Consider the following 26565-nt stretch of genomic DNA (forward strand, 5'->3'; position numbering starts at 1 on the left):
AACGGAATATCATCTTCACAAAGATGGCTTTGTTTTCCAAACTTAAAATTCTTCAAGTATTTAGTCCTCAATGAAGGCAAAATTCCTGGATCAGGAGCCTTTGTGGTTTGTTATAAGCATACGCTTTCCTATTTATAAACCAGGCACAAGGAAACGTATGAACTAGATAATTCACAATCTAAGATTGCAAAGACAATGCCAGTGTTTAAGTGCCCAAACCTCAAAATATTATTATAGCTGTTTGTAGACCTATGATTTATAGGGGCCTGAAAAAATTCATGTGTAAATCAATTTTACAAATCAAATCAAAGCTAAAAAGGCACGAGGGTCCTCTGGGCCAGCAGGTTAGACAGAAACCTTCTTAAGGCAAATAATCATCCCCAATACATTGGCCAGACGTGGTTTCTGCATTTGAGGTTTCCTCCTGCAATGCATAACAACTGAGAAGGAAGTGGCATCTAGTTTAACTTGGGTGGGTAACTGGAGGGTTCCCAAATACGGCAGAGGGTGTTTCCTCATGACACTGGACTAGGAAAGAGGTGGTTCTATACGGGTTAGAGCCAATTTTATGTCTCATGGAGGTGACAAGGGAAAACGGGGAGAAAATGAGTGACACCAACTGGACATGAAGAACTTATCGCTCATGCTAGATGCCAGAAGCACAAAAGAGAAATACAGATCCACTGTACACCTGCAGAGGTCCACTTCCATGGCCCCTCCTACAACCAGAAAGCTGCACCGGCTGTCCAAATGGGACGGGAATAGGGGTGTCCCGAGAGTTTCCACTTGACCCCAAAAGCTGCTTCTTCTCAGGTGTGCCCGGGAGAACCACTGCTGACTGCTCCTCCCTAAAACAGCCTCAAATTAAGCCCTGGCCTCCGAGTCATAGCAATATTGCTATTCTTAGTCAATACCGTGCTGACATTCACTTCTCATGCGCTAAAGCATCAACTAATCATCTTAGCAAGTACTTTCATCACTACCTGACAACTTGCTTCACGGCTACTTGGGTCACTGAAAAAGAACTGACATTTCATGCTGATACAAAGATAAAGATTTGTAATGCTTCAGGAAGAAAGAATGTATTCAATGGCTTTATTTTGTGCTTTGGGTGGTCTTTTGGGGGCTTCCAGTTAAAAGGCAAGTGAGTTATTTACATGGGCTTTGTCTGCCATGGTCACAACGATTCTTCCCAGAAGTACAAGACTCACTGCTACTTAGATGTGAGTCACTGTAATATTATTAATATATATAACAGAATGAATAGAATTCCTTGGAACAATATTAAAGGTACTACCTCCTTTCACTTAGTTCATTCATTTAATAAACAGCTGGGTAAACAGGAGGCAATGGAGAGACTGAGAGAAAGGAGACTTAAGCACAGAAGAAAAAAGATGGTAGGGTGGTTAGAACCAAGGGTGTGGATTCAGGAAAACAATTCATACATACACAGAAATATGTACCCCACCTGTTTCAGAGTTTACCTGCACTTGCCAAAGCTCGAACCTGCAAAGCTTCGGTAGGAATCATGTGTCGAAATCGGAAGGGGTCCCAGTCTTCGTAAATTGAAAGCCTGTGAGATCCTACCTGCAGGAAGAGAAGGAACTAGGTGCGTGAGAACTCTGTGCTCAGCCCTGACCAGACCCGCACACACTTTCTAACCAGTGATGCTGCAGACACAGAGAACATTCTCGTGGCTGCCGAGGGGGAGGGGTATGGGGGAGGGAAGGACTGCGAACCTGGGGTGAGCAGATGTAAACTATTATATAGAGAACGGAGAAACAACAAGGTCCTACTGTAGAGCACAGGGAACTCTACTCAATATCCTGTGATAAACCATAATGGCACAGAATATAACAAAAGGAATGTCTACATGTGTATAACGGAGTCACTTTGCTGTACAGCAGAGACTGCCACAACGCTATAAATCAACCGTATTTCAATAAAATGATAAAATTTTTAAAATATGTCATTAAATAAATAAATCGTTTTAATTTTCAAAAAAAAAAAAAAAAACCCAACAAGAACAACAACAAAGCAGTGATGCTGGAACCCCGGGTCACTGCCCCATGTGCACTTTTGTTCACCCAGCAGCAAGCCAGAGGCCACGTGACAAATCCGCTGACGGTGAGCAAATAAGCTTGCTAACCAAAGTCAGGCAAAAGAGAGACAAAGGAAGAAAGGGAAAAGGGATCCCAAAACAAGCACAGAGGGGCAGGAAGAACAGGGAATGGATAAAAGTAGTATTAGGAAGGTAGGTTCTGGCCACGGTAGGCCCAATCGCTATTTACTTTCATGCTCTAAATGTGAGTCTGCCTGCAGGAAGGCGGGATGGGCAATTCCCTTAAGTCCTCAGCAACACTGAGAAAACATCATAAAACACTCGAAAAAAAATCATAAAACACTCATGCCTGACAAAGGTGCAGAATTACAATTACGCAGATACAACCGAGAAACAGATAGTAAGGGAGATACTTTGCAACTATGGGGTGAAATAAGAAGTCTTACAAGTTTCCTCTTCTGTTTGGAACCATCTTTATACACAAGGACCACAGCAGTTTTGAAGACTGGAAAAACATAAAATGAAGGCAGTTATGGCACATAAGGGGTGGGGGGTTTTCCCCTTCACTTCAATAGCTTGTGGTAACAAACTACCGTTATGAAGAGGACAGACAGTCCCCACGAATCGGTTCCCATTCCACCCTCCACTCACTCAGCACGTCTGAGAGACGCAAAAACCTGTCAAGACAAAATTTCCCAGGTCCCAGATAAACAGAGAAAAAAGCCTGAAGAGATGGAGATAAACCCTCCTGCCCCCACCGGAAACTTTTGGGTAAAATATACGTTCACTGTGGTTATCAATTCAAGCTTAGAACTTCAGCTTATACACATTTAACAAAAATGTACCAGTTCAGCAGCTGAAGGAACAATACAAACATCAATAATAATAATAATGATGTTTAAGGTAATTTGTATTTATGCAAATTAAGCTAATATCACACACACAGAGTGTTGTTCCTCATTCAGGAAATGTTAATTCATCTTTTCTGACCTCAATAAATAAAAATTCGTTTATGAAGTAGAATGCAATTTTCCTTTTTCCAAACAGGATGGATCACAGTAAACTATTTAGAAGCAGGGAGTATGTCGTTTTATTCTTATATTCTTTGGGGGTGGGAGAAGATACAATGGAGTTATGCATAATCTTCCACAGAATTCCTTAAACAATGCCAAGCAAATTCAGCACTCAGTGATTCTGACTCCCGCTGGAGAGGAAAGGAGAATTGGTGTCCAGAATGACAAGGAAGGATGACCCCAGCCCATCCTTGGCTCCCTGTATCAGGGTCTCCACCTCCCTTCACACTCTGACCCCAAGGCATAGCAGGGACCCCTGCCATGTGACTAACACCGTTAGTCATTAGTCACACGGCAGCTGGAGGGAGCACACCTGGTGTACCAGACACACAATTACAGGGAATTCTCAGGGACAGGCCCTCTGCAGACTAACCCAACGTGTCGGGTTCATTTTTTATCATTTTTTATCCTGCTGACCCATCAGGCTCCCTTTGTGTTAAGACCGCAGGAAAGGAAGCTTTCGGGTACAAAGAAGCGGACCCCAGCCACTGGGTCTGAGCTGTCACAGCGCCTGACTTCATAAAAATCCCAGAGGGCAGACTGCGAGGTTCCCACTGACCACAGGAGGCCACACCAGCTGTGCACGGAGGCTGCACAGTAGCAGCCGAGGTGGCCCTCTGTCCTTACCGTGAAGCCTTCAGAAATCACAGTGTCCAGGACAGCAGGTCCCTTTAAAATGGAGGGAGCTCCACTGCAGGAGAGGGTGAGCTTGCCGTGAACTTGGTCTCAGAAGACCCACCGTCTCACTGGGACCAGAGCTCAATGAGGTTGTTGCCGTGACTCAAAGCAGGCTACCGGTCCGCCTCGGTTTACCTGCACCATCTAGGATCACAGCGGCGGGGCCAGAGTGGACCTCGGCCTGGGCCATGAGCATCTCTGCCCTGATCCCTCCCTGATCCGCGGCGAACCGACACCCAGCTGACCGCAGGTGCCGCCCGCTGCAGACATGGCCTTGATGTCCAAGACGCCTGGCTGCCCCGACCGGCCTTATTCACTCTCTCCATGTCCCCAAAGGTGAACGTCTAACACCCTTTAAGGCCGAAACCTAAACGAACTATTTCTTTTCTTCTTTTAAAGGTGGTGATCGTCAGCCCTGAGTACCAAACTAGCCGTCCTGGGAGTAAAACATCGAGGTGCTGGGTGGGCAGCCGGTCAACTTTGTTTTCGGAAGAAAACAGCACTATTTCCTGAGATCAGAGCAACGGAAACGAGACAACCACACCTTAACCCCAAAGCTGCCTTACTTCCCTCGCAGCAACTCTTCCTCACTTCAAAACACATTTCTAAGGCTCTGTTAGTTCTGCTGGCTACTTAAAACTCACACCGAGACTGCCAAACATGTCACCTTTTAAGGACTGGGAATCCGTAAATAAGCTCATTACGATGACGACAGCCCACCTTGAGCCAAACACACACATTGCCCCCCAGACCTCAAAACTGGCATTCTCCTGAACCCTTTCTATCACAGGCTGGCAAACCAGGGCCTGCCTGTTTCCCCACAACCCGCCAATACTAGTGCCCATTTGTTTACATACTGTCTACAGCTGCGTCTGGCTACTGATGGCCTCTTGGTCTGTGAAGCCTAAAATATATTTACCGTGTGGCCTGTTACAGAGTAAGTTTGCCAAACTCCTACTTTGTCCCAGTCAGAGGATTTTCTTTTTCTAAATCTGTTTATTTCTAACTATAGGAAATATGTAAAATTCAGGAGACAGGCGTGAAATATCCCAATGCTGAACTCTGGAAGGGTTCATCAATAGCCCAGCATCAGAAAGAGGGAGAGAGATGGTTTGGATCATTTCCTTCAGAATCCTACGTTCCATAAAGGACCTACTCAGAAGCATCAGAAAGCTCCCAGACCTCTCCAAGAAGAAACTGCCATATAAGAAATGCAACTGTTAATGATGGGAAAAACAAAACAAAACAAAACAAATAGTATCCCTCCCCCTGCCAAAAATACCCACTGCTATCAGAAACCACCAGCATGTCAAAATACCCCACTCCTGGGCTTCCCTGGTGGCGCAGCGGTTGAGAGTCCGCCTGCCGATGCAGGGGACACGGGTTCATGCCCCGGTCCGGGAAGATCCCACATGCCGCGGAGCGGCTGGGCCCGTGAGCCATGGCCGCTGAGCCTGTGCGTCCGGAGCCTGTGCTCCGCAACGGGAGAGGCCACAACAGTGAGAGGCCCGCGTACCACAAAAACCAAAAAAAAAAAAAAAAAAAAAAAAAATACCCCACTCCTCCTCTGTATATCATATTTAGTCACATGTTTTTCCGTCACATTTATATGCTCCTTTATTATTTTTAATGAAATGGCATCAACAGCTATAGCGGCTCTTTGGAATCTTTAGGAATATCACTAAGGTTTTTCAATGAAAGCTGAGTCATCTACTTAGGAAGTCCAATAAACCTTTGTATTAAATACTCTGATTTTAATATCACTAGGATGTTCCATTTGGGAAGGCACTGTTCACGTCGTAAAAGAAGACAAGAGTTCAGTTAAAGAAGCAGTAAGCAGCAACACCCTCCCCCTCTCCTTCCCCCAGAAAGATAAGGTACGGAAGGAGAATGGAAATACTCGACTTCCTTTATACTATGTTCCTCCCCATGAATCTTCTAGTGGGAGGCTAGGAAAAGACACAACCTAAAACAAAAGCATGAACACTGATCACTGATCATGATTAATCGTTTTCTACCCAGGAAGAACACTGCATGCTGTACAAGCATTTACACACAACAATGAGCCATATTTCCTGAATATGTACAGGGCCCAGTGGACTAACCCATAGCTTTTCTCCCTTGAAAAGCATTTTACAACACAACCACATGAGATTTCTAATTGCTGCAACTGCATCCATCTGAACTGGCATAGTGGAAAAGTAATCATTCACAAATATCGCTACTTTCGCCGCTACTAGCCACGACGTGATTGAGAAGCAACTCGCAACTGATCAAGGCATCCAGTGATGCCACAACAGGCGAGGTGAGAATCATGCCCTGAATCCTGGCATCACACAGAGCAACACAGAGGTGGCAAGAGAATAAAAGGACTGGGGAGCCCAGAAACGGAGAGAGTTTTGTCTTGGCTTTTCACTTGATTTTTTCCTTGGTTTATTATTAACTCATTATTTTGAAAAGATATTCAGAGCAGCAGCTTAAAAAAAACCTTTTCCTGCCCACATGTCTATACCTGGGGCAGACGTGAACAGCCATTCCCTCCCTCTTGGTAGCTGGGTGGCCACATTCATGATACTTAGCTGGAAGGTTTAATTTAGTATCTGTGACATGTTGGTGGCCATAGCAGGAAGGCAATGCAGATAACTGTAATTAACTATATTTTAATAAATTGTGTCTTGGAAAAGAAATGTTAATTTACTGCGAAAAATAAGCCAGCCTCCTCTTCCCCTCCAAACCTTCTCGTGACACATACCAAAAGCTGCCAATTCGGGCTCCTTTTTCCACTTTCCCAGCGAGGCCGGCGGGTTTGGCCAGATCACAGTGGTGTGCAAAAGCAGGTCCCCCATGCTCAAATCTGCAACCTGAAATCCAGGGCAAAACTTACTGGGCAATGTTAAAAACACTCAGATATTCATGACATTTTAAAATTCAACAGGCTGGTGTCAATGCAACTTCAAGAAAATAATGTCTCTAAATAGTGTCTCTCATTCGGTCAACTTTTTTTCCCTCATCCTGTCTGCCTATCAGAACTTCAAGAATAAGGTGGCCAAAAGGTACAAATCGGGGCCTCTGAAATTCACACGCAGTAAACCTGTCAAAACTGATGAACAAAACTGGAGAGGGTTTGTGTTCAAATGGAGAGTTCTCTAAGGAGAACAAATGGCTGTCAACAACAAAGATCCAGCCCAGGAAACTGCAGACGTTGCCACCTGTGAGTTTAAATCCCTTTGGAGCCAGGGTCTTCCGGGCAGCGGTGGAATCAATTACTTCTTCTTCTTCCTCCGACTCATTTTAAGGAAGATTTCACTTCACTTTAGAAGAGGGAGAAGAAGCCAACTGAGGAGTTGGGAGATTGTTCTTTAAGCCTGTGCAAATGTGAGCTCTGGAAACCACGAGGTCTAGTATGGTGTCCTCGAAGGTCAAATGCTAAACCATCTCAGATGGGCAAGTTCCTCTTCTCCTTGTAGAGACGTGATGTTCCTGAGATGCCACTGGGGTCTACACCTCACAATAGTCCTGTGTGCCTTTTTCACTGGAGTCCTTGGCCCACTTCCAAGTCTATCAAAATCCCATCCTCCCTCCCACTCAGCATCCTAATCACAGGCAAAAGGATCATCTGGTCTCTCAATGCGCTCCCTGGGCAAACATGTCAGAGAACAAGGCTTTGCAGAAATCAGAGTCCACGGTCCCTCCCACTGGGAAACACCATAAATTGTTAGGAGGGTCTCCCTCTAGTACGCCTCCCTGAAGCACCCGCCCACCAGCCTCTCACTTCTGCTCTGCGTCCACAGAAACCAAGCCTGAGTCCTTCTTCCTCAAAGCAGCAATCTGAATATTTGAAAACTTGATGTTGAGCTTCAAGGACAAATGGCTCTGGGTTTTTGGGGTTTTTTTTGCTGCTTTTGATCTGGCTGGGTTTCTAGATACAACAGCTGCCGAGCAGCCCTCCATGGAACACGGTGCCATTTGACACTGCCCTTCTCAAGCCACCAGGCCAGGCTACAGTGCTGGAGATGGGGCTCCAGCAGTACAGAATACAGTGGTATTGCTGCCACTAGAATGATTGGAATCATTATAATAATTAATAGTTTCTCTAATTATTATTGAGCAATATTAGTAGTAGTATCATCAGTGGTTAAAAACATTAAGCAGTTGTATTACTTTGTACATATTAAGTAACTAGTCAACCAAACTCCCAGGAGAGTATCCACTGAGGGAACTATATAGTCTCCACTACCCACGTCCCACACACTACAGTGGAGTGGTATATACGTAAGCCAAATTCCTTGGTACCATCCTGGTCCACAGCCTTAGAGGGAATGTCTTTAAAAGTGATTAAACGCCATATGATCCAGCAATCCCACTCCTGGGCATACATCCAGACAAAACTATAATTCAAAAAGATACATGCACCCCTATGTTCACTGCAGTGCTATTTACTGATACAATAGGCAGGACAAAGAAACAACCTAAATGTCCATCAACAGATGAATGGATAAAGAAGGTGTGGTACATATATACAATGGAATACTACTCAGCCATAAAAAAGAACAAAACAATGTCATTTGCAGTAGCACGGATGGAACTAGAGATGATCATACTAACTAAAATAAGTCAGAAAGAGAAAGACAAATACCATATGATACCACCTATATGTGGAATCTAAAATATGACACAAATTAACTTATCTATGAAACAGAAACAGACTCACAGACATAGAGAACAGACTTGTAGTTGCCAAGGGGAGTGGGGGAATGGAGTGGGAGTTTGGGGTGAGCAGATGCAAACTAGTATATATAGGGTGGATAAACAGCAAGGTCCTACTGTATAGCACAGGGAACTTTATCCAATATCCTGTGATAAACCATAATGGAAAAGAATATTAAAAAAGAATGTACGTGTATAACTGATTCCCTTTGCTACATGTATAGCAGAAATTAACACAACATTGTAAATCGACTATACTTCAATTTTTTAAAAGTGATTAAAGATCACTGGGGTAGATCATTGCCCAAACTCTACTTCCTCCCTCTATGTATCTGCACCTTCCACCATGTGATTTTCTAGTACTTCCCACTAGACTAGGCTAAGCCCCGAAGTCTTTGGGCTTGGCCATATGGGTTGGGCTGCGGACTTGGTATCAAAAGTTTCCACCAGCCCTCATAAGTTTCTGCCTTCCAGCCATGGAAAGGACATGCTCAAGACAATCACTGCTGCTTCAGCCTGGATCCTAGAACGAAGAGACATGGAACACTCTTTGACCTAAGCTCTGAAGCTCACCAAGCCAAGCCCAAAAGCCCAGCTGACCCACACCCTGTGAGTGAAATACAAGTATTTGCTGTAGTGAACACTAAGATTTTTAGTTCTTTGTTGCCTGGTAAAAACAGGCTGATACAGTCCCAATGCACATGGTTCCTCTCTTGACAAGTTTCCACACTGTAAACGTAATAAGGGGGTCAGGGCTGCTCCCTCTGGTCAACAGCCTCTCCCCTGGCCTTCCACTGGTCCCCTTCCGAACATCCTATCAAAACTCTGAGACTGAGTTCCGCTCAAAGTCCTCTACCCCAACAAGGACTGGGATGCCTTGCTGAGTCAGGTTTTCCGAGCCCTTCTTTTAAGGGGAAATGCCCTCCTTGGCCTTTTCTTCCTCTGACCTAAGCAAAAGGGATGCTTGCTCTGTGTGGTCCAGTCCAACTCCCTAGAGTTTAACATGGGGTAGGGACTGAAGGTCCAGCTTCATCATAAAGTGTTCCTTTGTCCTCTGTGGATATCTGTCTTCAGGGACCTTCTGGGGACAGTTGGCTGGCGATAGCATCAGGTACTCTGTGTCCCTGGAATGTTACCATTTCAGTATACACCTACCATTCCCAGTAGATACTGGTAAATATTCCCATTCCTGTTTACCAACTGTTCACAGTACCAGTCGAGGTTATTTTCTGGATATTGCCATTAAAAGGTTACTCAGTGATCAGGAATCACCTTTGTGAAAGTCAGGCCATAACTTGTAAATGTCTGCCTCTATCGGCTGTTTCCATGGTTGTTCCAATATACTGTTTGCAGTAAGTACTGTTGCAGAATTATAACTGATATTGGCACAGAGCATCCTATTTGCCCAGGACCATTCTCCCTGTGGTTTTATTTTTGTGGACTCAAGACCACTGTACCCCTTCCAGTTAGAAGACCATTCTCTTCTACAGAGAAAAAAAGAGATCAAGTAGATTTGAGTCACTTTCTTTGAGTACTCAATTTGTCTTTGGCTACGATACCTTTGGCCCCTTTTAGGGGCCTATTTCTTTCTTATTGTTCCTATAGTGCTAAGACATAATCTTTCAGTGCTCTCTCTGGCATCTTCTCCAAGCCTTCATTTTTCTGGTCTTCAGACATCCTAATACTGATATAGGACTTTCCTACCCTGTAATACTGGTATATGATCAAATGTCCCTCCTTCCATCTTTTGCACATTTTTTTTTCCCTAACAAAATCTCTGCTCACAAGAGACTGCTGTGTATAGCACTGTATCTCTTTGCTCCTCGTTGGAAAGATTTCTTACTTGGTTGACAGAATTTTCTTTTAAAGGACAGGCAGTCTCACCAAAGCCATATCCCCTTTTATAAGAGTCTCTGACTTTTGAATCATATTCACCTTTTTTTCTAAAGTCTCTGCAATCTGCTATCCATATCACCTTCTAGTCTTTAGCATAATGGTCCTTTGCTCTCATTAAAATTCAGAAATCAATTCAGAATATAATGAAAAATATAATGAAATACACTGAAATTGTTCATTTCCATGACCCAATAAAATTCACTCCTGTCAAAATGAAATAAACTAAAATACAGGATGGAAGAAGCCTTATGATCTAAAACGTTTGCAGTATTATTCAGTCATCTTAAATGAAGCCAAGCGAACTGCCTGACAATAGGAATTAAGTAAATCATTGTTCAATCACACAATAAAATATTCTACAATAATTTCAAGGATTCTTTTGAATCATTTAAAATAACATGAAAATTAAATAATTCTTTGTTCACTATAAAAAATTCAAGGTACAAAATAACTTCCAAAATATTCAAGAAAATATAAGGAACTATATTTAATATTCAAGTATATAATATACATAATTTTTTTAAATGAAAATAAACACCAAAACATCAAGAGGTTTTGCGTTTTGAGATCATAGATAATTTTTCTCCTTGCCTTTCTCTGAGGTTTGCCCTTTTCTTTAATAAACATAGTATGTTTTTCTTACTATAATAGTTTTACAAGAAAAGGGGAACTAAATCAAGAGTAGCAGTGTCTATCTTTTCTACCCTCTGAAAGATTAAATTATCTGCCCGGTAGACTGAGAACATTCTCATGCTCTGCCTGAAATATCATGTAGAAAAAATAAATTGTAGTTCAGTGGAAAACTATGCACATCCTCCTGGGCTATCAGAGTCCAACCCTGTATCTATGCGCCTTTGAACTCCTCTGCCACTCTCTGTAAGGTGTAGGTAACAGCTAAATGTATAAATTCTCTCCAGTCTGGTAGCGACTTCCTCGTGCTGTAGAGAAACCGATTTGTCTCCATTCACAAATCATCTTGACATTTCTTCACTTCATACATATACCTGTGCTATGTTGATGCTCTGGTTCCCTCACATCATCCGAGTAAAATAAATTCCTTCATATGTGTTCACTTGTACATCTCTATGAGATATCATGAATTTACCTTTTTCTGAAAAATCTTTTAAGAGTCCAAAACCTTGTTTTGTTTCACTGAGGACATAAACGTGAACCTAGATAATAACCCTTTACACCTCTGAAGATAAGGCTGTTTGTACGTCTAGACTAAACAACCAAGCCTTACCCCCATTCTCTCCCCCCCCGCCCCACTGCTTTTCCCTCTCTTTCCAATCACAGCAAGAGATTCTGTCTTCATAGTTCCCTCCCAGCTTGTCTCCTTTTTGGAGGCAGAAAGCAAAACGAGGACAATATTCCAATCAAATCATGAGGTACAGAGGCATTGATGAATATCACTGCATATCATATCTGTAATGATATATTGATTCATTTTAGTATTATCAGCATTTTTACTCACATAAGCTCTTCTCAATAACTCAGGCACAACTTAGAGTTCATGCTACGTCTTTCTCAAGTATATCTGTTCCTGTGACTATTTCTTCTAAGTAGATTTTCAGGCAGACTTAAAAAAAAAGATTCATAGTCATTTGAAACTTTCATTCACTCAACAAGTATTTATTGAGTACCTATTACCTGCCGGTTATTATTCTAATCTCTGGGGATATGGCCTCCACCTTAATTGGTGTTTAGAGAAACAGCCCAAGTTACGGTCATGGAAATTCACTCTCACACTTAACACAGAACAAAACCAGAGGTCCCGAGGGTGAAGGGGTGGCATCAGGACATGTTTCCTATATTAAGAAATAATTCAGCTGAGAAAGAAAATTCACAATGTAGCCTTGTAAAGGATAAAAGTTCCACCAACATGGGAATGTAAACTGGTGCAGCCACTATGGAAAACAGTATGGAGGTTTCTTAAAAAACTAAAAATAGAACTACCATATGATCCAGCAGTCCCACTCCTGGGCATATATCTGGAGAAAACTCTAAGTTGAAAAGATACATGCACCCCAATGTTCACTGCAGCACTATTTACAATAGCCAAGACATGGAAGCCACCTAAATGTCCATTGACAAGATGAATGGATAAAGAAGATGTGGTCTATACACACAATGGAATATTACTTAGTCATAAAAGAAAATGAAATAATGCTATTTGCAGCAAAATGGATGGACCTAGAGGTTATCACACTAAGTGAAGTAAGTCTGACAGAGGAAGACAAATATCATATGATATCACTTATATATGGAATCTAAAAAATGATAGAAATGAACTGATTTACAGAACAGAAACAGACTCAGAGACATAGAAAACAAACTTATGGTTACCAGAGGGAAAGTAGGGGGGAGAGAGAGGTAAATTAGGAGTTTGGGATTAGCAGATACAAACTACTAATATGTAAAATAGATAAACGACGAGGTCTTACTGTATAGCACAGGGAACTATATTCAGTGTCCCGTAATAAACTACAATGGAGAAGAATCTGAAAAAGAAGCTGAATTACTTGGCTGTACACCAGAAACGAACACAACACTGTAAATTAATTATACTTTAATTTTAAAAAAGGTTTCACCAACAGAAACACTATCCTTGTAACTACGTTGCTTACAAATAGCACCTTAAAAAGAAACAAACAAAGCCAGCTCTACGGATAGGTGTGCTGGGAAGAAGTGGGGGTCCTTACCTCTTTTTTCTCACCCGTCTGTTCAGCAATCAGCTGGTCAAACACAGCCCCAAATTCTTCGTGGATTTTCTGCATTTCATTGATATGACTTGCAACCTTATTCATAGTCTTGATGGCCACTAGAAGAAAACAGGTCACGAAATAAATGAGAAAAGGCTGTTTAGAGACTCTCATGGGGACACGAGCAAGGAGCAGATCTCAGCGGCCCGTGACTCACAATCCAAGTGGTAATGTTCCTCACTTTCCGCGTCCGTCAGAGCAAAAAGCTCCTTCAGCAGCAGCGGGTACTTGAGGATCCTCTGGATGGGCTTGATGAGGTAAGACTCCAGAGTGGACGAGTGCTGCTGCTTCGGGTTCTGGGCATCCAGGAACGCCTTGAAAGCCACATCCATCTTGGCTGGAAGAGTTTAAATACAGGTTGTCTGGGCAGGATGTCGAAATGACTCCCTTCTCGCAATTTCACTCACTAATTCCAAGGTGCCTTTTTATAGGACTGAGGGTGCAGTGAGTTGTGGGGGGGGGGGGGGAGGGCTCAGAGGGACACCTGGAAGGGCCTGTCCATCAGATTTATTTGTTTATTTGAGGGGCGGCCCAGTGAGTTAAGGGATAGCAGAGTTTGTAAATCTTATACACGTGGATTTTCAGGGGCTGCTGTTTATCGTCCTTGCATTAAGAGTGTCTTCCTATTCTGATACTTTGACATCTGAGGCCTTACAGACCCTGGGGAAACTGCCCATGTCAGAGCTAGCCAATTCCTAGACGGTAAAGGACCCACCCGGAAGCATGCCTTTCACATGCAAGCCCACCAATCCAGAGCCACCTGCCTCCTTCCCTCTTATATTAGGCTTTCACACTCTAGGCGACTATTTCCCCTGCCCCTCGGCCCCAGAGCCTGCTGAGATTATTCAAGTTACCCAATCCTAGACCTGTTTACCCTGCCTCACACATTCCTTCCTGCAGAAACCACAATAAAGGGTCTTGCCCATGTCCTGCCCCTCACTCATTCCGTCTCCTGGTGGGCTCTGGTGCCTCCCCTCGTGGCCCTGCATGGCGTAACACTCCCCCTTCTCTTGGGAACCATGAGTAACAAACTATCTTTCTGATGGCAATTGTCTCCTGATCTGTCGCCCTCACCGTATCTGAATATGAAAGCCTACGCTTTAAAACACTCCTTCCGGCAGTTTTTCTAATCCTTCAAGCATTTCCTTGCCGGTAGAACCTCTTTTGAGAAAAAGCAGGAAAATAAAAAGCAGCAGCAGCACCTTGCAGCTCTGGTAATTGGAGCAAGGCTGATCCCCTGCAGTGACTGCCTTTTAAGATCTGTTCTATGTTAATTCGGTGCTACCAGCTAGTAGGATTTATTTCAGAGGGACACATACATCTGACCTAAGGTAACTCAGGCAGCACTTTCCTCACCAGCTGGGCTTTTATCTGTGTCCCAGCTGGGCTGAAAAGCGGCCCTGGGGAGTTGTGGGTCCCCAGACAATTACAAAGGTACCTGCCAGTGGATAATTAGGAAGATGCGACTTATACCTTCCAGGTGCAAAGAAATGGTGGCGAGAGAGGCTGAAGTGAGGGCAAAGAATGGGAAGAAGAAAGGACAATATTTCAAAGTGACTAACTGTAGGCATATATTTTTTAAGCTTCTGATAAAAATATATTTCCATCTCCAGTGATTAGGAATGTGAGCTAAGAACAGAAGATGTCGTAAAAGGACACCATGAAGCTGTAAAGTGATTCTTCTATCTTTATTCAATTAAGAAAAACGGCAATCATGTGGGGAAGGCCTTGTAAAGACTACAATCTTTTCATTTTGTTTAAGCCCCATTAAGAGAAATCAGACTCCATGGGTCCAGCCACCAAATCCTTGAAGAGAAAGAAGACTGGGAATGAGGTGACTGAGGAGGAGCCCATGGCCTCGGAGGTGAGCCCAGGCCCAGGGCTGATGCATGCGGAGGCTGCGGCTTCCGTGGACATCCCAAGTCTTGGTCCATGCCCACAGGGGGCCTAGGAATTCCCCCTAAAGTCCTCATACCCCAAAACACGGCCATGTGCGTTTAACCCATCAAGTGTATTTCACATCAGGGCAAAAGAGGTCATGGTTCTCAGCTCTCTGAGCGGTAAAGAGTATCACTCCCATGGAACACAGATGGGAGTCTCTTAAGAATCATAGGCTTTTTGTCCTCAAAGGGTTCTCTTCATCCTCTTGGCACATGTGGCCGTCAGAAAAATGTGGGTCACACCTAATGTTTTAAGGGATGGGTTTGAAGGATTTTCTAATACTTTTCAGGTGCAAAAAATAATGGTTTTGAATTTTAAAAATCTATAGGGGCAGAATTTAACCTAATCAAATGATTAAATATAACACAATTGCTTTAAGAACTCTCATGAGTATATAATTTTACCATAGAGCAAAGTGCTCTAAAACTGTTATGTTAAAAACTCTCATAACAGGGGCTTCCCTGGTGGCGCAGTGGTTGAGGGTCCGCCTGCCGAGGCAGGGGACGCGGGTTCGTGCCCCGGTCCGGGAAGATCCCACATGCCGCGGAGAGGCTGGGCCCGTGAGCCATGGCCGCTGAGCCTGCGCGTCCGGAGCCTGTGCTCCGCAACGGGAGAGGCCACAACAGTGAGAGGCCCGCGTACCGCAAAAAAAAAAAAAAAAACCACACACAAAAAACTCTCATAACATAGCATTCAGTTAAAGTTTAAAAAGATGCACACACACAAAGAACTATATGACCAATTCAGCATGTGTAAACCACAGACTAGGCCATACGGTGGGACAATTTCCTTGTCCTACAGCAGGACAAGGAAATTCCCAGGTTCCCTTTAAGTTCTTGTGCTGAAGTAGAGCTCTTTTGCCTATACTATGACTATCATTAAGTATGTCATTATCCGGGGCAGGATCTTTTGTTGTCCAGAGACCTGTGTTGTTATTAATGTTTATTATAATACGTTTTGAATTAAATCAAGCTCGTTCTCTTTGGCAAGAAACATAAATATAAGTAAATTACTTACAAATTCAGCAGCTGTTTACATGGCAGCCACAGTAAAGTGTTAAAGAAGAGCAGGCTGATTTCCAGAGATTCTTTGAAATCGAACTTTCTATTGGTTCTACTGTTTACCAAGGACATGTTTCTCTAATCCTTTAACCTATCAACAGTCACACGCAGAACTATGGAAGCGAAAAAACCTTCTGGAGACTCTCAGAACACCCCCATCATCTTCCTAGAACATTTAGGAACAGCAGCTTGCCAATTGAAAAATGCTATTATTTTCCATGCAAGATATAATGACAGCTGGAATGATCTTTGTAAACAATTGAAACAATTTTAGTAGTGATGGTGGTGACTATCGCACACCTGAGAACAAAAATAGGTGAGGGAAAAACGAAATGCCGCAAAAAGGTGTATGAAGTGTGGTAGGTTATAACAAGATTAATGAAAAATAGAAATAAAGCAGGGGAATTCTAAACTCCCTACGTTTCTGCATAATTGCAAAATGACTCATCAATTCTGGCCCCAAATAACTGAGTCAAAACGTTAATGGTAAGAAAACTGAGGGCTTTCCTGGTGGCGCAGTGGTTGAGAGTCCGCCTGCTGATGCAGGGGACGTGGGTTCGTGCCCCGGTCTGGGAGGATCCCACATGCCGCGGAGCGGCTGGGCCCGTGAGCCGTGGCTGCTGAGCCTGCGGGTCTGGAGCCTGTGCTCGCAAAGGGAGAGGCCACAACGGTGAGAGGCCCACGCACCGCAAAAAAAAAAAAAAAACCTGACAAAACTGTTAATTCAAGATATAATGCATTTCATTTCTCAGTACAGTCGGTCCCCCATATCTACAGTCTTTATCCACAGGTTCTGCATTGTGAATTCAACTCACCATGGATAGGATATATCTGGAAAACAAATTCCAGAAAGTTCCAAAAAGCAAAACTTGAATTCGCTGCACACGGACAGCTATTTATATGGCACTTATATTTTATTAGGTATTGTAAGTAATCTAGAGATGATTTAAAGTATACGGGAGGACGTGCATAGGTTATATGCACACCCTACGCATTTTATATAACGGACTTGAGCATCCTCGAATTTTGGTATCCATGGTTGGGGGGGCAGGGTCCTGGAACCAATCCCCCACAGATACCGAGGAACAACTGTACCCTTATTTGTGGCCTGTTGGAACATCCATCTGGCACAGCAATGATTCTTAGATTTCTGTCCAAAAGCCCCCAACCACAGTTGGCCACACAGATGTGAACTGACAATGAACAGGCCCACCTGCTACCCAGTCCTCCCAGGCCTTACCTTTCACCAGGACCTTGGGAACCTTCGTGTGGCTGGCACAGAAGGCACTGTAGAGCTTGAAGCGGTCAGCGTAATACAGAAAGGATCCCCCCAGAGAGAACAGCACTTTCTGGATTTAACGAGAAACAATGCAGTTAGGTTACGGTCCTCCTCATCTGGAAATATCAGCAGGATATAGCAGGGGGCTCGCATCTGCCTGACTCTCCCCACAGATCAGCATCTCACACCTGTCACAGCCCGTCTCAGCTCACTGATGGCCTGTCGGAAAGTGTGTGGGCTTACATATTCGTGTAATAGATGCTGGATTTGGCTTTCTCTGTAATTACAGTCAAGATGGCACTGGTTTTCCAGGCTTGTATCTTTCAATGACCTATCTGGGATGTCTGAATGTTAACGAGAAAGTAGATACGGCATTTTGGAAAAGACAAAAATCTCCTGAATTCTCTCATGAGTTCCTGTTGGGAGGTAGAAGTGACAAACCAAATAAAGGCAGGAAACGCAGAAATCTCCCCAAATAGAAAACACATTTCTCTAATCACTAACTCCACCCTCTCCAGTGCCATGCTCTCTTCTAGCAGGAATCGATAAGAACAGAAGAAACAGACCCAACTACAGGAATTAGTACCGTCTCCCAGGCCATACCCTCTGCTCCAACAGGATCAAAACTAGGTGGAGGCTTTCCCTATTAGGAATTTAATATGCCTGAGGTGGGATACACTTTATCCTACACATTTTATATAAATATATGTAACAGGCCTCAGAAAAGTATCTTCTATAAGCTTTCACAATGATCTAGTCTAGTTCAGAAAGAGGGATTGCTTATTTAAGTTTAGAATTTGAAAAGTACGTTCAAAGCAAAAAAAATAAGCTATACATATACATATATCCCCATATCTCCTCCCTCTTGCTTCTCCCTCCCACCCTCCCTATCCCACCCCTCTAGGTGGTCACAAAGCACCGAGCTGATCTCCCTGTGCTATGCGGCTGCTTCCCACTATCTACTTTACGTTTGGTAGTGTACATATGTCCGTGCCACTCTCTCACTTCGTCCCAGCTTACCCTTCCCCCTCCCCGTGTCCTCAAGTCCATTCTCTACGTCTACGTCTTTATTCCTGTCCTGCCCCTAGGTTCTTCAGAACTACTTTTTTTTTTTTTTAGACTCCACGTATGTGTGTTTTGGATTTGAGTGATAAATTGGGTTCCACAAAGTGCACTTTATTGAATGAACAATGCATAGAAATGACAGACTATTAAAAACAAAAAAGGTTTATTATGAACCACACATAACTGGTAATTAGAAGCCTAAATTCTTTTCCTACGTGTTGTACTTTTCCTCCTTTACTTCTCAAGCCCCATCCCTCCCCAAACCTCACCCCCTTGACCAAGAGGGTTTCGGGAGGGGTAGTCTGACTCTAGGTATAGTCATCCTTTGAGCCATATTCAACAATCAAATGAGAAAAACTATAGAAGAAAAAGCTCTAATTGTAACGTCTTACTTTAGCCGTATCAAGTCATTCATTTGTTTAACTTTATATTTACTAGGCACATACCATACAGCAAACACGGATAGAACATTAAGGCATTCATTTGTTCTTCCAGCCTTAAAAAATGATCTCAGAGCACTAAGTGTGCACAAACACGAAGGATTTCTACACCAAGACTGCATTTCCCCTGTGTTTCTCTTCTGCAGGACCTCACAGGGCCTCTTATTGGCTGACGTGCACTGCAAACTTCCAAGGGGAAATTTTATCGAAACTTGTTTGACCTCAGAACCAATTTTTTTTTCTAATACTGTCTTAGGCAACACAATTTGAATATTTTAACAAGTGTTTATATTTTTGAGAAATATATAATCAGGATTTAAATGAAGCAGTAATGGCGGAAACCAACAGCAACAGGTTTAAGAGTGAACACTGACTGTCCAGAAGCCAACTGAGAAGTGCCAGAGAGCAGCCCCAGGGCCCAGAATATTGAACGTGCACCAGTTGTCATGTCTTACAGATGGAATGGAGAGGGTCAGATTAGGCACTAAAGTAGTGAAACGAAGGTCAGGGAAGAAAGTTCCATTTAAATGGAATTTACAACAGTGACTGCTTAGAGTGAACTTGCTAAAAGGATCACGCACCAACCCCTCCCTAGAATAACTGTGCTCATAACACAGTTATGTTCATATCACAGTTCTGATAACTAAACTCTCCTGAAGTGATCAACTGACTCTAAACGCAAAGAACTGGACTCACAGCAAAAGCCTGCTACATGAATATAATAAATGTTAGAGAGTTTGGACAAAAACCAAATGTTTTCGGGTCTGTCCGCATTTTTATTATGTTCCACATTAAGCAACTTTTGGATTAACTGACAAACTACTGGCCCTTATCATGGATTCTAATATCCTATTAATTAATTTATCAATGAACCAAACTGTACTTCAAATGGATAGTATGACCAACTACCCTGAAGAGAAGAAAAATGAACTAACACAAGCAATTTCTGAACACACAAAAAATGAACTATATGCAGTAGTTAGGGTCAAAGGGATATTATGCCTGCAACTTACTCTTAAATGGTTCAGAGAAAACAATTATATTCTATATACAGAGACACACACACACGGACACACACACACACACATCCATAAAGGAAATAGGTAGGGAGAGAAAGGATAAAGCAAATGTGTTAACATTTGGAAGAAGGCTGGGAGAAGGCTATCTGGGAATTCTTTATACTATCCTTGCAACCTTTCTGTAAGTCTGAAATTACATCCAAATAAAAATAGAGAACTATACATGAATATATGTCCATATGCTTATGTGTATGAATGTGTGTGTGCATTCCAAATGACTCCTGTTGCAGAGGGGGACTGTACAGAGATCACACACACACAAAATATCGAAGGGGTAGTCTTCACCTCATCCTACAAACCTGTATACATACTGACATTACACAGCCAGGTTTCTGCAAGTGTTAGAAGAGAGTCAAAGTGTACGGGGGTCCCCACCTATATGGACAACTGAACCCAAGTTCAACACAAGTGCAAAAGCAATTCAGTGGAAAAGGACTGAAGGACAGTCATTTCAAAACACAGTGCGAGAGACATTAAAGATTCATATGCAAAAAAATTGACTTTGATTCACACCAGATCAGAGACCTAAATATAAATCCCCAAATTATGAAACTTTTAGGAGAAACCATAGGAGAAAATCTTTATGACCCTGGTTTAGGCAAAGATTTCATAGATAAGACAGCAAAAGTACGACCCAAAAGAGAAGAAATTTGAAAACTTGGATTTCATTAAAAAATAAGAACTTCTCAGGGGAGGGATAAATTAAGAGGTTGGGATTAACGTATACATACTACCATATATAAAATATATAACCAACAAGGACCTACTGTATAGCACAGGGAACTCTACTTAATATTTTGTAATAACCTATGAGGGAAAAGACTTTGAAAAAGAATAGGTGTAGACGTATACATATGTATGTGTGTAACTGAAGCACTCTGCTATACACCTGAAACTAACACAACATTGTAAATCTACTATATTCAGTTAAAAAAAAAGAAATCGGGCTTCCCTGGTGGCGCAGTGGATGAGAGTCCACCTGCCGATGCAGGGGACACGGGTTCGTGTCCCGGTCCGGGAAGATCCCACGTGCCGCGGAGCGGCTGGGCCCGTGAGCCATGGCCGCTGAGCCTGCGCTCCGCAATGGGAGAGGTCACAACAATGAGAGACCCGCATACCACAAAAAAAAAAAAAAAAAAAAAAAAAAAAGAAAGAAATCAACTTTAAAAAAACCTTCTCTTTGGGAGATACTGTATGACAAGAAGAAAATATTTACAAATCATATATCGGTAAAGGGCTCATACACACAATTTCCAAAGAACTCTCAAAACTAAATGAAGAGAAAACAATCCAATATAATAAATGGGCAAATGATTTGAAAAGACACTTCACCAAAGAGGATATATTGAAAGCAAATTAGCACATAGGAAGATACTCATAGTCATGTCATTAGAGAAACTAAAACTAAAGCCACAATGAAGTGCCACCACCTACCTGCTAAAATGGCTAAAATTAAAAAGAGTGACCCGACTTCGTTGTAAGAATGAGGAGGAACAGCTGGTGGGACTGTACACTGGAACCAGTTTGGAAAATAGTTCTACTGTTTCTTAAAAAGTTAAACATACACTTACCATATGACCTAACCATTCCATTCCTAGGTATTCACCCAAGAGAAATGGAAGCAGATATTCATACTAAAACTTGTACATAAATGTTCACAGCAGCTTTCTGTGTAATCACCAAAAACTGGAAAAAACCCAAATGCCCAAGAAAGGGGAAAGGATCACAGAGTGCATCCACACAACGGAATACTACTCAGCAATAAAAAAGTAATAATTATGGGTATATGTAACAACAGGGATGGAACTCAATATAATTACACAGTAAAAGATACCACATAAAAAAGTGTACATGCGGGCTTCCCTGGTGGCGCAGTGGTTGAGAATCCGCCTGCGGATGCAGGAGACACGGGTTCGTGCCCTGGTCCGGGAAGATCCCACGTGCCGCGGAGCAACTAAGCCCGTGAGCCACGGCCGCTGAGCCTGCGCGTCCGGAGCCTGTGCTCCGCAACGGGAGAGGCCACAACAGTGAGAGGCCCACATACCGCAAAAAAAAAAAAAAAAAGTGTACATGCTATATGTTTCCATTTATAGAAAATTCCAGAATGCTAACTAGTCTGTAGTAACAGAAAGCAGACATAGTTGCCTGTGGCTAAGAGGCGGCCATAAGAGGAAGGAGAGAGGAATCACAAAAGAGCAGGAAAAAACAATTAGGGGTGATATTATGTTCATTATCCTGATTGAAGTGATGCTTTGACAGGTGTACACGTATGTCAAAATTCATCAAATTGTATACTTTAAATATATGTAGTGTATTGTATATCAATTATACCTCAATTAAACTGTTTTTTAAAAGTACATGAGGGTGACATGTAAGCCAACACCACTGTGCACAAATCAATGAACCTTTGTCAATCAGAAACACAGCACAGGAAATTTCTGCAATAAGGGAAAGCCAACCAAGGAGAAGGAGACAAGCTGTCAGCATCCTCACTGAGGTACTAGTCATAAATCCTCATTAAGGCTACAAGGACATGGCTTCTCTGGTGGTGTAGTGGTTAAGAATCCTCCTGCCAATGCAGGGGACACGGGTTCAAGCCCCGGTCCGGGAAGATCCCACATGCCGCGGAGCGACTAAACCCATGCGCCACAACTACTGAGCCTGTGCTCTGGAGCCCGTGAGCCACAACTACTGAACCCATGTGCCACAAATACTGAAGCCTGCACGCCTAGAGCCCGTGCTCCGCAACAAGAGAAGCCACCGCAACGAGAAGCCTGTGCACCGCAATGACGAGTAGCCCCCGCTCGCCGCAACTAGAGAAAAGCCGGCACACAGCAACAAAGACCCAACGCAGCCAAAAATAAAATAAATTTTAAAATAAATAAATTTTTTTTTAAAAAAAGGCTACAAGGTCATTGTGTGCTGGAAGATTGTCTTCCTCCTAGATAATTGATAAGCACTTCCATTAACCAGTTTCCCAGAACAAGATAAGTTAATTTGTTTATTGGAAAACCAAGAGTGCTAGTCTAATTTTCTAATAGCAAGTATTAAAGGCCCCTACATAAACAGAACAAAAGGTAGGCACATCTTCCAAAGCAGAAGTCAGCAGATACACCAGTTTAATGCAAGTCAGTGGCACTGGTTCTACCTCAGCCAGAAAAGCAAGATGCAGTGCATTCCCCTCTCAGACTCCCTTTAGGAAATGACTCCACTGGCAGTTCAGTGAAGTCTCAAGACCACAGCAACAATGCCTCCTGCGATGTGTTATTAGGAGATTCGACTTGACCTATAGGATAGCCCACCCTTGACATTAAGAGGCAGCTTTACACTGTTTGAGGATGAGACTTACCTTAAATTGATCAACTTTCTCAAGCTTTTCCAGATCAGGTACCAATCTCACTCCATCTTCTAGAGTTTTAAGGAACTCTACTTGAAACTCTACCATTTCAGTTAAATTTCCAAAGAGCACATCAAGCTGGAAAATGCAAAAGAATTTCATCAACCCCATATTCCATTAGTGTGCAGAAGCTTCATTTGCTTCCGATTTCAAAGTTTTTCTACCCATACTTATAATTTATGGTAATGCTCCCACCACCCGAAGGCGGGGCCAGCTCCCTCCTTCCTCTCCAAGTGCACACCAAGAGCTCCGCAGGCAATAATTTGACCTATATATTACAATTAAATGAATTCAAAATGCTCTCAGTATTGTGTGTACTCCTCAGTCCTTCCTCTTCACCAAGTCAAGCTATAGCGTGACCCTCACAAAGTTCAGACAATTGCCACCATACCTCATCTTGGGTGAGAAAAGTTTCTTTCTGAAGAGGTTTTAGGTATCTCTCCATGAGACAGTTTAAGTCCTAAGGGTTGAAAGAATATGTGATTAGCACATCTAAAAGTCTATAAAGAATCTAAAGGAAAAAAAATTATGTCCCAAATGCTAACATTTCAGTCTTTAGGTCACTGAGGTCCATTGAGGCAGAAGTGAGCCAACCTTTTCTCAAAATATTTCAGACTTTGCAGGCCATATGGTCTCTGTTGCCACTATTTAACTCTGCTGCTATACAGGAAAGTGGCATAAATAATACATAAGTGAATGTGTGTGGCTGTGTTCCAATAAAACTTTATTTGTAAAAACAGGCAGAGAGCTGGATTTGGCCCAAGGACCATAACTTGCTGACCTCTGACTTAAAGACTAAAACAGATCATACGGGGCTTCCCCGTTGGCGCAGTGGTTGAGAATCCGCCTGCGGATGCAGGGGACACGGGTTCGTGCCCCGGTCTGGGAGGATCCCACATGCCGCGGAGCGGCTGGGCCCGTGAGCCATGGCCGCTGAGCCTGTGCGTCCGGAGCCTGTGCTCCGCAACGGGAGAGGCCCGCGTACCACCAAAAAAAAAAAAAAACAAAAAAACAGATCATACTATTGTAACATGGAACTAAACATAACTAAATTATACAGTTAGAGGAGTATATCATTATACAATTATCATAATTAGATGAATTATACAGTTATAGGAATATATTATAAATTATATAGTGTTGAAATAACTTTCCAGGCCCAAGATGGAGCCATTTCTGCCCGAGGTGTCGTGTCAGCAAACCTAAATTTAGATCATTTTTGTGTCCCTGTCAATACACCACTTGACCACAATGTAGTATATCCCCTCAGCCAATTTCCAAACTCCAGGTCAACTCTGGGCCTTCTCACCCCAACCAACGTTGACTGCGTGGCCCCAGACGATCAAGTATTGTCTATTTGTCTCTCCTTGTTCTTTATTCTTTACCCTGTGAAGGCTTCTTGCCTTCTGTCCCATTTTGCAGTTCTACAAAAGGAGACTGTCCACTTCATGAATAAAGTTTTAAATAAAGTTTTTATCACTTTTAAATTGTCTTCTTTAATCATTTTTAAATAATAGTTGTATGTATTATAAATTATATAGGGACAAATGATATAGTTTCAGGAATGTAACTAAATGTCAGAACAAATGATAACACAAAAACAGACCTGCTATCTTTCTGCCTAGACTCCAAGTAGATTGTGAAGATACCACTACTTGAATTTGTCAAAAACGAATTCAATTTTAGTATGAGCTCAACAACATATTTAGAAAGATCAGAAGGTTCACTTAACATTCACCATCATCTCCTCTCTGAGTCAATCAATCAGTTATTTACATCAACGAAGTGCTGTAAGAATAGATATGCTTCCCTAAAACACAAAAGGAAATCGTAACATTCAGAATCAAGGCCAAATTCCATAGGAGAGACCAAGATACTCTTCAAGGCCGTGATCTGGCTTTGCGGTTAGTCAACATCAGTAGAAACACAGAGCCTGCATCCTTCCGAAGGACAGGAGGAAGGACGCAGGATGCAGGAGGGCGGGCAGGAGAAGACGTACTTTCACATAGGTGCGCTCCGTCTCCAGGAGCTCACAGATGACCTTCCGCAGCTTATCGGCATCCGTGAGCTGTCTCATGGTGGCCAGCTGAGGCCCGGCAGAGTCCTGGGGGGACGGACTCGGGTCAGAGGAGTTCATCTCGTGCAGACTGCGGCAAAATGCGGCCACCTGTTCCGTGCTCTTCAGAGCACAGTTGAAAAGGCAAGACAGACGAAGTTATCCCTCACTAGCGAGACTTGTCTGACATCTGTCCCTCCTAAAGATGTTCTTCCCGGCTAATGAACTGCCACACGTGAATCACATCTCTCGTTTCCCCAAATTGCTCCACACATCTGAGAGCTCACTGAATGCTCAAAACAGCCATAATAACAACTGCTGACACATACTGAGTGATCACTGCATGCCAGGCACTGGTCTGATTCAGTCAATCCTCCCACTGGGTAAGTGAGGGCTATGATCATTCCTATTTTACAATTGAGACAACAGAGGCCCAGAGAGGTTAAGTAACTCATCCAAGATTGCACAGCTCGGGTCTGAACCAGGCAGCATGGCTCAAAGCCTGTGTTCTTAATCACTCTGCAAGAAGCTCTCCAATGAGGAGAGGAAGATACGGACAAGTGCATTTCACCCAAAATACAAGGGTCAATTCATTATCAGACTCTCATTTCACTGCACTATACATATTTACTTTGCAAAGCTGGAAGATGATTTTATAAGCAAAGAGTCTTCTGTCTCTATTAAAAATTGACATGGAGGCAATTCTCTAGATAACAACAGATATATATATATACATATATATATTTTTTAAAGTTTCTGTCTCTCCAGCTTCGCCAAGGCAGAAAGATTCCACCACCACCAGCACCCACCACCTCCCCCCTCCTCCAACTAAAACTAAGGGGCATTGGCCCCTGAAAAAGACCTCAACAGGAGAGCTCAATCCCCACCCAATCTCCATCCAGGATGATTCAGGTGGAAGAAGTTTGGGAATCTAGAATTCTAAAATTCCAACTTTTCAAGTTACGCAAAACAGTTCTTCAAAGCAAGGGGTGAAGATGGACCACTGAAAATCCTGTGGAATCAGTAATTCCCCACCTTGGCTGCATGTAGGAATTACCTGGGGAGTTTT

The 26565-nt window shown here is 42.9% G+C and overlaps 1 protein-coding gene across 6 annotated transcripts in view; it reads right to left on the reverse strand.

Annotated features, from left to right (window-relative positions):
* Window positions 1–26565, reverse strand: part of TIAM1 (TIAM Rac1 associated GEF 1) — a 418422-nt gene that overhangs the window by 9359 nt on the left and 382498 nt on the right. For all 6 annotated transcript variants that reach the window (XM_067034989.1, XM_067034986.1, XM_059065645.2 and 3 more), the window contains 9 exons: window positions 25440–25619; window positions 23832–23900; window positions 23393–23518; window positions 17421–17529; window positions 13336–13515; window positions 13119–13237; window positions 6566–6674; window positions 2509–2567; window positions 1485–1587 (listed from right to left, as the gene is read on the reverse strand). In XM_067034989.1, coding sequence (XP_066891090.1) covers window positions 1485–1587; window positions 2509–2567; window positions 6566–6674; window positions 13119–13237; window positions 13336–13515; window positions 17421–17529; window positions 23393–23518; window positions 23832–23900; window positions 25440–25619 — 1054 coding nt within the window. The remainder of the gene's footprint in view (window positions 1–1484; window positions 1588–2508; window positions 2568–6565; window positions 6675–13118; window positions 13238–13335; window positions 13516–17420; window positions 17530–23392; window positions 23519–23831; window positions 23901–25439; window positions 25620–26565) is intronic.

The sequence above is a fragment of the Kogia breviceps genome, chromosome 5, assembly GCF_026419965.1.
Source record: "Kogia breviceps isolate mKogBre1 chromosome 5, mKogBre1 haplotype 1, whole genome shotgun sequence".
Classification (NCBI taxonomy): Eukaryota; Metazoa; Chordata; class Mammalia; order Artiodactyla; family Physeteridae; genus Kogia; species Kogia breviceps.